Below are 11,571 nucleotides of genomic sequence, written 5' to 3'. Positions count from 1 at the left end.
GAATCATAGATTCATCACTGCACAGTTGAGCATGCAGTCAGCCGAGTAGACAGCGACTGGAAAAAGCCTTTCAAAGCTATCCGAAACGCAAAATCGACGGCAAAGGTTAAGTTGTCGACATTTTGTGCTGCATAGATTATAATGTTCATCAACCATTAGGGAAAGGGACGAAAGCTAAATGCTAGATATTCTATATGTGGCATTACAAGTGCGTTTGAATAACAAAACTGCAAAAAACGGCAGGCTAGGCCGGAGACTTATTGAGTGATGTGATACTGAATTCGGCTCTTATTTCATCTGAATTTCGTGTGTAAATAAGTAACTAAATAAAATAACTACAAAATATCTTAAGTATTAGCAAAATTGAAAGTAATTATTATTAGTAAGGGCGCTTGCTGAATTGCATATTTTCAGCTTGATATTAAATGTAGTTTGCAAAGTAGTTTGCAATTTTAGTCTTTTTAAATGAGCCGGATTTGACACCGGAGGTTCTTCCGCAGCTCTGGCGAAAAACGTGAAAAATTTGGGAAAAATATTCTTACTATAGAGATGATTGTGGAACTGCATGTAAATGAAATTATAATAATATTTAAAAATATAAATTTAATTAATAAACAGCTGTCAACCATACCATGCTAAATGAAGCCTGTAATCTAGTTTCAAATTTTTAAGTTCATTGTTGGGGAATTAAATGATGGATCTTCCATGATTCATATGTTGGTTTTTCATTGGCATCAATAAGACAGATAGGACGACAGACGGCCAGACAGAGTTTGATAACGATCATTAGTATATATGTATATTTTAAAATATTTTAAAAAACTACAGTGGAGACGGGAACATTTTCAGAATGCAGGCGAGGAAGTGTCAATACAGTGGAAAGAAACTGTGCTTCGAAAGGCACGACGCCTGGAACACCATATAAAACTGCTAAGATTTATTGTTATTGGAAACACGTTGTTGACGTTTTGCTCGTAAACGGGACAATCTAAAGACCTAGGTGGATAACATTGGCTAATTCTAAAGAAAAAAATACACTTTTGGGAAATGCACTCTATTTTCCGCTTCATTTGAAAGGTCGCGAAACGATAAATTAGTTAGTTCGTATATTAAATAGAATAATGCTTTACTTTAAGCAAAACTCAAAACGTCGTTTGGTCGAAATAAATCGCTTGCAATTAGTTATCAAAATAATTATTTATTTGGTAATTAGAAAAAAAATGTGTTAGTTATTAGCCGGCTCATCCACCTCATTGATGCTGTCATTAATGCATTGAAGGTTCTCAGAGAAACGATTTACTTAAAGAGGATTTTTCGTAGATCGAAAGGGAAATAAAGAGTGATTTATTACTTTTTGATGCTTCTGTTGACGTAACAGTAGTAGCGCCTTTACATTACCAATTTTTTTATTTGCTTGCTCTTTCATTCTCGTTATCTATTTGGGCAAAAGTTGTATTAAAGGTTTGCTAATATGACGTCACGCTTTGTTAGATGCTTGCAAAGCAAGAGCAAATAGTACTCTGCCTAGTTGGGTGCACATACGCTATGACATACATACATATATGTGGTTGATATTAAAAAAAATATTTAAAACCTGCTAAAAACGACGTAAATTTCAAGCTCTGGTTTAAGCTTACAAGATTACATATATGCGTGCAGTAGAAAGCGATGTTGAGATCGCCCGCGAAGATGAAACAGACGTACCTGAAAGATCTATTATGAAGTATGCGAAAAAATAGGCGTTGCAATATATTACAGACCTTACCGTATATGTAGACATCTTTAGAGAAAAAAGACGCCGCAAATAAGTTTTATTTTTATGACGGAGCTTGATTTGACTTTAGACAAAGAGTCCACAACTTGCATGCGACATAAAAACTGTGGCCCAAAAAAGACACATTTACAGAACTCTGGGAACGAAGTGTCTAAAATACAGGAGTATTACTGCGAACTCTACTTAGTAGAATTTTACGAAAATAAACATAATTCAGATACTAAAAGATTCTACCTCGACAAAATTGCAGAGACAATAAAAGGTTAGTTTACGACAGACGACGAATGCAGCGGGGACAGGCGTCACTTACTGAACTTTACGTTAAGGGTCTTGATATACAAAGTTTCTAAGTTCTTGGCCGATTTACGCTATACTAATCGAAGAGGTAAAAAAAACTCAAACTGCATAAGTTGCGACAAAAAGTTAGTCTTTCATTAATAAGAAAGCTATTCATTCCAGAAGACAAACCTGAAAGATGATCTTCTGAACAATAGAAATTTGATCTACTTTAGGTTCTTCCTCTATGTTGGCCCACACTTGATTTACTCTCTAGTCTCAGGAGGTCTTGTTATTTAATTCTCTCTTGTATGTATCTCAATCTTCTTCCACACAACAAATCATTTTTGATTGCTTTTCAAAGAAAGAGAAAAATGCAATACGTGCGCAAAATAAAAACTATAGTTTATTGAATAAATAGACATTTTTGAATTAGTTGTCACTAAACCATTGTTCAGAGCGGAAGTAACAATCAGTAACAATCAATTACCTGAAATAAAGAAAAAAGTTTTTTTTCGTAAATAAATTAGAGTGAAATCTAAACAAAATGTTTCAAAACTTTTATTTAGTTTATTGCATTTTACATATGATATGGCTGGCAAGAGGGAACGGGTAAGTTGAGGGATTTTTTAGTGTTCATTGAGTCATCATTTTTACAGATTCTATAATTTCCTTTGGGTTTTATTTCATATTGCTGCCGCTTATTATTTAATGATTGTGTTTTGAAAATAATCTCTGTATCAGTACGACTGCACTTTCAATACGAACTGAAATAAAATTAGCTAATAATGCTATTTAATCAGATAATGGCATCGCTTGGGTCAGTCAAATTGAGATATCAAAGAAAATCATTAGCCAGAAAGAAATCTAAAACCTACGCTAATACCGAGAAATATTTAGTCTGTAGTAAGAACTAAGGGAATACATGTCCTCACTAACGTTGAATATTTCTACGATTCTTACCTAAGCTACTACCCTCAGTACGGTATTTCGGCACATTTAATGAGACACTTGTAGCGGATGGAACAATTATTTGATTCCTGAAAGTAAGCCTTGATATGGCAGAAAGGTCTAATTTTTAATATTTTCTTAGGAAATTTGATCCTAATAATAAATAGGCGTAACAATCAATTGTGCAAAACTTCGGCCGCGAGGGTTTTTTTTTTTGTTTATTTTAAGGATAAATGCGGTGGGAAGAGAGGATTCGGTCGCTGTCGAGTATAGGTTTCTTACATATTTGATGAGAAACTAATCTCAAGGTTCTCCCATTTGCTTAACTTGGTTGCTCTACTATAAGTACTTCTGTTGTAAGTACAAGGGCTTTCAACATTTTTTACACAAAATCTTTTGTACGACGTTATCAGCCGGAAGGTCTTTTTGATTGAAAAGTAGTTGTATTGAAATATATTGAAAAAAAAAAGTTCTGTTTTTAAATTCAACCCTTTCACACCCCTTTAAGGAACATTATTTGTAACGATGCGACTGTTATGTCAGAATGAAGCGTTTGGAATATCGAATTAGCGCTGCATACACTCTCAGCGTGTTCCGTACAATTCTGTAATTGTGGTTATCATATAGCCGAGATTGCTTCAGATTTACCTATCGTTGTTGAGGTTGAAACAGTTTGGCTTTTATATATAATTATTTTTGTGAGCATCATGCGTCTCGATGTTTCTTTGGTATTTCCTGCAACATCCAGGATATTTTTTGCATCTTTAGCATTATAACTAATGTGTACAGTCAATGCCTTATTTATTATAGTTTGGTATAACCAGAATTTTTTTCTTTACAGGGACGTTATAAAGAAGTATTGTTATTTCTAAACGCCTTTCTTAATAGAAAAGTCCGGATGTAATGACAATTTTTGCCCTTGATTACATGCTACTTACTGACATATTCTTTACCCCCGTTGCACGATTCTCGTAGAGAGTCAGAGAAGAACACGGTTGTGTTCCATTCGTAAATGAATTATATTTTGATTTCATCATCATGATCGATCTCATGTCACAATAATGCTGTTTCAATTTCTCTCATTGTTGTAACGCCATTATTCGCCAAGAATTAATTCTGCTATGAACATACCATTGATATTCGATATGCCTTCTGCCAATCTTTGGGTAACAAACTATGAGACGTAAATATACGACGTAAAAATACGAAATTAAGTAGACTTTTGCTTTGTAATTGTTTCGTTCAGTGCTAGATCATATCAAGAAACAATTAACAGCATTGCTGACCCAAAAATAACATGAACAAAAGAGTCAAATGACTGCTTCTATTGACAACGGAAACATCAAATGTCGCCGAGTCGTATACCATCTTTGACTTTGAAAAATTTCATTGCATACATTCATGCATTTCCTTAAATGCATTCACACTTTTATGCTTTACTTGTTGTATACACACTTTTTACACAATGGATACGTTCCCATAAAATTCGTGCAAAAAAAATCGTGTAAAAAAAATTATGTAAAAAAAGATATTACCTAGATCGGTTCCAGACCTAAAAGAGCAAACGGAAAGTACACTAAACATTGTTAAAAAATTCTGATTAGAGTTCACATAAGAATTTATTTCGTGCTTACACATTTTAATTTAGTAAATATATTACAAAAAATCAATGATGTTTTGAAAATTTCGTAAAGGAATACATTACGTTTTTACTCTATGCATAATTTGGGGAATTCCACTCGTATACGCATATAATCAACATAATCTAAATGAATTGTGAAAAATATAATGCAAAGTTCAAAAAAAAAATTCATCAGAAAAATTCATTGAAAAAAAAATTCGTTGAAAGAAAAATTCATAGAATATCGGAAACCGTTTTAAAACAAAACCGTTCGTGTAAAAGGAGAATTTTTTCTTTTTAACTCATGTTAAACCGAATCTCGTGTTAAAATATTTGTGCTAACAGAGAGTTAGGCGGATATAGGATTAATAGTTTGTGGGCGGCAAAAACACCAAAGCGAAAATGGTTAGCGTAGCTTTGATTGCTTCACTAAAAGGAACAAAACAGAATTAGACAAAAGGGAAAAAATTACAGTGCGTTCGGCAGAAAAAGTCTAATTGGTAATCTCATTAGTATCTCCTGGATAGCTTGGTGGATTTTAGATCCTTCCTTGCGAAGAAAATCAAAATGGTGAAGACTGCTAGTCCACTCTCCTGTGTTTTCAGTTAGGAATAGCTAAGGGTTTCTTAATGAACAAACCCAAACACTCAGGTAGATATAGAAATTCTGGGTGGCGAATTCTGCTCTTTAAACATTTTGAATTCTCCCCTGTAGACACTTCCTTAGGTTAGGAACCCAAGCATTGTCACTACCGTAGTATACAACAGCCTCTTTTTACTGAAAAGGCAAGTCAAAAAACTCCTGCGTTGGTTTTTCTTCAACACCTGCGAACACACTACGATCGATTTTAGCATCTTTGAAAATATTTCATTTTCCTATGACATCCTCAAATATATTAAGTTTTTTTTAGCATCCAAGATATCGCGTTTTTCTTTACATCTTCATCATCTATTGCACAACTTTACCACGGCCTTGAAATAGAATGAATAGATCGATCATACGTCCTTTGCAAGTTTTTCTTGTGTGGTGTACTTTTTTTATTCATGAGAAACTTTAGAAGACTTTCTGGTCCAGCTTCCATAGCAGACTATGATATTTGCTTTATTGAAAGCTAGATGCATAGAAGTAGGGTGTTAGTTGCCTCTTTTAAAATGGACGGTTATTCCTATATTTTGTAATACCGTTTTTTTCTAACTTTTCCGCTTTTTGTTTTCTTTCATTTTTAGAATTTATTCTATTGTGGCTCCGAAAACCTTGCAATCCAATCACAAATATTCTGTTAGCGTTACTTTACACGATGCCAAGCAACCGGTTAAATTCAATATAGGTATTACCGGGCCATCTTATAATCATTCGGAAGTTGTGACTTTGTCTGCGATGGAAACCACTCAAATAGACTTTGTTTTACCTAAATTAGATGCAGGTCCATATCGCTTAATTTCCAAAGGAATTGAAGGGTTAGACTTTGAAAATGCTACAGAGTTACATGTCGCACAGAGTACGACAAATGTTTACATACAAACGGACAAAGCGATGTATAAACCGGGAGATATAGTGCAATACCGCATTTTAATTTTGGATGAAAATCTTCGACCTACAAAACTGAAGGAACCTTCTTTAAAAGTGACTATTAAAGACCCAGAAAATAACCTTGTAAGAGATACTAAAAATGTCAAACTCATTAAAGGCGTTTTTAGTGATAAACTTCAGCTTACTGAACAGCCCGTTCTGGGTTTATGGAACATTGAAGTTAGTTTAAAAGATCATGTGAAAATGACAAAGGAATTTGAAATAGCAAAGTATGTGTTGCCCAAATTCAGTGTGGATATTGATACAGTTACAGATTTGGTAATCACTGAGAACTTTTTAAAGGCAACGGTTCGTGCAAAATACACTTACGGTAAGCCAGTGAAGGGTAAGGCTACTGTGCGTGTGTCGCCTGTAAACTTGGAGAAAACTATAGACGTGAATGGCAAAGGCCATGTGGAATTTGATTTACAAAAAGAATTAAAATCGGCGCTTAAAGGAGGATTCGTAGAAATTTTCGCTGTGGTTCAAGAAGAACTAACTGATAATCGGCAAAATAATACGATTATCGTAAATCTTCATAGTTCCCAATATACAATCAAAGTACCCAATGCAGTGCGAGAGTTTGAACCCAATAAACCATTTGAAGTAAAAGCAGTTATTAAATATATAAACGGCAAACCAGTTCAAGATGCCAAAAATCCAGCACTTCTGCAGTGCTCCCAAGGGTGGGAGGAAAATATTAAGTCTGAAATATTTAAAGCTAAGTTAGATGACCACGGTGAAGCCACATTTCAGGTCAATCTGCCAGAGCCAAGCGTTTATCGTTGTGAAATCGAATTTGCTGACAAAACTGTTCAACTTCCTCCTATTTATCGAAAAATAGACGAAGATTCTGTTTGGATGGCCCGTGAACTAACCCTTTCTTTGGTTAACAAAACGTAAGTTACGCAGAAATAATTCAAAGAATTAGTTTAGAAAATTATTTATGCTCGATTTCATGTACGCGTAGTCCTCGCGTAGGCGACGATGTATCAATATCAGTAAAAGCACCCAATCCTTTATCGTATTTAGTGTACGTAATTGTAGGACGAGGTAACATTTTGCAGATGAGAAACATAGCCTTGTCTAATCCGCAGAACTTCTACACAATAACTTTTAAGAGCACCTTCGAGATGATGCCTAACGCGCATGTATTTGTTTACTATGTCGATAAGGGTGATCTAAAGTTTCAAGAAATTGACGTTAAAATTCAGCCGGAATTTGAGAATAAGGTAGAAAGAAAGTTTGGCTGCATTTTAAAATACTTTTATAATTTTTATAAATTCTTGCAGATTGAAATAACTGGTCCCAGTCAAGCGAAGCCTGGCCAAGAAGTTTCTTTGAATGTTAAAGCCGATCCGAATTCATATGTTGGATTATTGGGGGTGGATCAAAGTGTCTTATTATTAAAGTCTGGCAATGATTTGCATCTGCATGCTATACTCAATGATTTAAAACCTTACAAAAATTGGGAAGAGAACGAATGGCTAAGAAATACTTACAAAGTTCCTGGGAAAAAATCTGGTTTGCTGGTAATGACCAATTCCCATTATCCCTATCAAGGTAAACCATTTATTTGCAACAATTAAAGTGTAATTAAATAAAATGATTTTTTTGAATTTATAATAGTTTTATATATGATGGATTCAGCTCCTCTGTACCTACTACGTGGTCCTGTTGCTCAAACGACTTCTGTCAGTGCGTTTCGAGCACTTCCATCCGTCCCTTTGCCCGCACCTTTAATGCGTTCAGCGGAACCGCAAAGGATTCGAAAAGATTTTGCTGAAATTTGGTTGTTCGATAGTTTGGATGAGTGAGTATTTACATTGAATGCGCACTAAGAGCCCTAGTTCGTATCATCCTGAATCCTATATCCCTTATGCATGGGCGGAGATCCGGGCGATTTAAAAGAGACCTTCTGTAACAAAACCATTTGAGAAAGACATCTTCATTCATGCTGATGAATCAGGAATGTTCTGGATAAGTTACAAAACGTTTAAATGGCGGTAAAATGTAATGACATGATCGAGCAGTGTTTAAAAACAAAAAATGTAGCTGCTGTATAAACGAACACACCCGTAAAAGTCCGGGGCGGCGTTCAAAATATCGAAAGTTTCAAATAGGGTTCACAACAGAACATCAGTCTGCTTATGGAAGCGAAATAACGTCCCAGTTAAATGCTAAGTCTATTGTAGCATTGCCGACCCGTTCAGTAAATCCTTAAAAGATTCGAACATTTTTTACTAAAGACCTTTTCTGTGAAGAATCTGCGATTTTGAGTTTGCTGAAAACCGCTTGATTTTTCTGCTTTAGGTCTCTTCAAAAAGCTGATTGTCATCACACAAATTCTTCAAATTACTTTCATTCAGAACAGTTATCGAACAATTCTTTTCTCACGTAGAGGCTTGTGGGAGAAGCTGTGCTCATAAAAGTAATTTTTATTTTAACGAAAAATACACAATATGCGCTACTAATATACGATACACATTTTTTACTCGTTAAAAAACTTCATGCCGGCAATCAGCATCTTTTAAATATGTTCATAACTAATGCTCCCAAATATGTGTTCATAGGCGAACGGAATATATGTGAGTTTACTATACCCACCACTGTAAGATGGGGGTATACTCGTTTCGCTTTTTTCCATAATGTACGTAACGCCCAAAACGATGCTCCAGAGACCCTACAAAGTACGTATATTCTTCATCAGCGTGAAATTCTGAATTAATTTAATCCTATCTGTCCGTCTGCATGTCTGTACGGAGCGTGTTGTTGGCACTCTCCTGGTCGCGAAAATGAGGATATACGACTTCAAATTGTTAGAGAGATTGGAAGTTTTTGCATGCAAGTTAGTATTGAAAATTGGCCAAGTCAGCGGAAGCGGAAGCACACAGTTCAACGTGAATTGAACGTAACTTCGTTTTTTCAAACAAAAATCTTTGGATAACAAACAAAAATCCAAAGATTACTCGAAAATTACGCGTGCACCTCACGCGTTACTCATATACTTATTATGGCAATGCGTGTGTATGTATATATTTCTCTATACTAGAAAGTCTGCATGTTCCCATTGAATTCCTCTTGATTTCATTGCTTTCATTATTTTTGTCGCTTTTTAGTAACAATAAAACTGGGCTCTTGACATTGACAAAAACTTTGCCTGATACAATAACTTCTTGGGTAATCAGCGGTTTTGCGGTGAGCGAGAAAACTGGTTTGGGTATGACCGAGAAACCGTTCAAAATTAATGTATTTCAACCATTCTTCATCGATGTAAATTTGCCATATTCTGTAAAAAGGGGCGAAGTTATTGCGATACCAGTTATTATTTTCAACTACATGGATAAAACATTGGATGCAGAAATCACTATGGACAATACCGACAAGGAGTACGATTTCACCGAAGTGTCCAATGAAATTGAAGAATCCATTTTGAGCACGCAAAAGAGAATGAAACGGGTATCGGTACCTCCGAATAGCGGAGAAAGCGTATCCTTTATGATACGTCCAGCCGTAGTAGCAGATATAGAATTGAAAATTAGCGCTGCATCTCAGTTGGCAGGGGACGCTATACATAAAAAACTGAAAGTAGAAGCTGAGGGTGTCACCCAATACGAAAATCAAGCCCTTTTCTTAAATTTGGAGAAACCACAGAAAGCTTCGCTAGAAGTCGATATACCCCCGGAGGCTGTTAAAGATTCTGAATATGTGGAATTCTCTGTTGTTGGTGATCTCTTGGGTCCTACTGTGAACAGACTTAACGAGCTTGTACGTAAGCCCTACGGTTGTGGTGAGCAGAATATGGTTAATTTCGTGCCCAACATATTGGTCTTACATTACTTGGAGGCCATGCAGATTGATATGCCAAATGTAGCGAGCAAAGCTAAAAACTTCTTAGAAATTGGTTATCAACGTGAGTTGACCTATAAACACAGAAGCGGTGCATATAGTGCTTTTGGCGAAGATAGAAGCACGCCGAATACTTGGTTAACCGCTTATGTGGCTCGTTCCTTTATCCAGGCAACTAAATACACGACCATTGATGAAAAAGTTATCCAACAAGCTTTCGACTTCCTAATTGCTAACCAGGAGAAAAGCGGCCAATTTAAGCAAACTGGTCATCTCTTCAGTCCAACTCATCAGAATGACGTTGGATTCAATGCTTATGTGCTGTTGGCCTTCCTAGAAAGTGAAGTATGTTTACGAATATCTACCCAAAGCAAAACTAAATTAAAATTTTTATTCTCAATAGAAATACGCGGAGCTTTATCAAAAGCAGATTGAAAAATGCCTCGAATACGTAGTAAGCCAACTGGAGAATGAAAAGAATTCTTACGCTCTATCTATAGCTGCAGCTGCTTTGCATAAAGCCAATCATACGGCTGCGGATAGAGTGCTGGAAAAGCTACAGGCAGAAGCCAAGGAAGAAAACGGTTTCAAATGGTGGACTAGTGCGAACCACAATGATATTGAAATCACTGCCTATGCGTTACAAACTTTGGTTGACACGGAACCCATTAACCAAATTTTACCAATTATCAAGTGGTTAATCGGTCAACGTAACAGTAATGGTGGTTTCGACTCTACTCAAAACACTGTAGTAGGTCTTGAGGCACTTATTAAATTCTCTAAGAAATTTTCAATTACTGGAAACAGCAAAATGTCGATAACATTCAAAGCTTTTGACGATGGAAAGAAAGAACTTACCCAACATAGGTTTGAGGTGAACAAAGACAACTCATTGGTCCTCCAAACGCACGTGGTAAGAACAATTAATTCAAGCAGACGAACTACTTGTAAACTTTACCTTTATTTCACTCTTCCCTCGCAGTTACCGAAATCCACGCGTTCATTAAGTTTGGAAGCTGAAGGTGCTGGTTCATCGTTAATTCAACTTTCGTATCAATACAACTTGGCAACCAAAGACGATAGACCTGGATTCAAACTAGACATTAAGCCGAAAATTTTGCCATCGCAACAGCTGCAGATTAATATTTGCGCAAATTACCAACCGGCTGTTGACGATGAAATCAACGAATCGAATATGGCTGTCATGGAAGTTGCTCTACCGTCTGGTTATGTCGCCGACAGTGAGAAGTTGAACGATATACTTGCTGCCGACCGTGTTCAACGCGTCGACACCGAAAGCTCTGATACAAAAGTGATCGTTTACCTTGATGGCTTAGTGGAAGATGAACAAGTATGTGTTACTATTGTGGCAGACAAAGCTTTTGCTGTTGCTAAGCAGAAACCAGTTCCCGTCACTCTGTATGATTATTACAATAGTGCATACCGTGGAACCGAATATTATCGAATTGAATCTTCGTTGTGTGATATTTGCGAGGGAGATGATTGTGGAACTGCATGTAAATGAAATTAT

General features: G+C 36.0%; 1 protein-coding gene across 1 annotated transcript; it reads left to right on the top strand.

Moving 5' to 3' along the window:
* The first annotated feature begins 2,539 nt into the window (after window positions 1–2,539).
* Window positions 2,540–11,565, top strand: LOC119634135 (CD109 antigen-like). Its single transcript, XM_038028091.1, has 8 exons — window positions 2,540–2,662; window positions 5,849–7,090; window positions 7,162–7,423; window positions 7,484–7,754; window positions 7,821–8,004; window positions 9,311–10,385; window positions 10,444–10,953; window positions 11,023–11,565. The coding sequence occupies exons 1-8, from the start codon at window positions 2,598–2,600 to the stop codon at window positions 11,563–11,565; spliced, it is 4,152 nt and encodes a 1,383-aa protein (XP_037884019.1). The 5' UTR covers window positions 2,540–2,597.
* The last annotated feature ends 6 nt before the right edge of the window (window positions 11,566–11,571 follow it).

This window comes from Glossina fuscipes, unplaced genomic scaffold (assembly GCF_014805625.2).
Source record: "Glossina fuscipes isolate IAEA_lab_2018 unplaced genomic scaffold, Yale_Gfus_2 2, whole genome shotgun sequence".
Taxonomy (NCBI): Eukaryota; Metazoa; Arthropoda; class Insecta; order Diptera; family Glossinidae; genus Glossina; species Glossina fuscipes.
This window is presented reverse-complemented; position numbering and strand designations above follow the sequence as displayed.

Bases quoted from the DNA above. Each gene is read 5' to 3' on its own strand.
- LOC119634135 (XM_038028091.1), top strand. From the start codon at position 2,598: ATGTTTCAAAACTTTTATTTAGTTTATTGCATTTTACATATGATATGG. The intron at 8,005-9,310 runs GTGAGTATTTAC...GTCGCTTTTTAG, and splicing joins TTGTTCGATAGTTTGGATGA to TAACAATAAAACTGGGCTCT. The intron at 10,386-10,443 runs GTATGTTTACGA...TATTCTCAATAG, and splicing joins TGGCCTTCCTAGAAAGTGAA to AAATACGCGGAGCTTTATCA.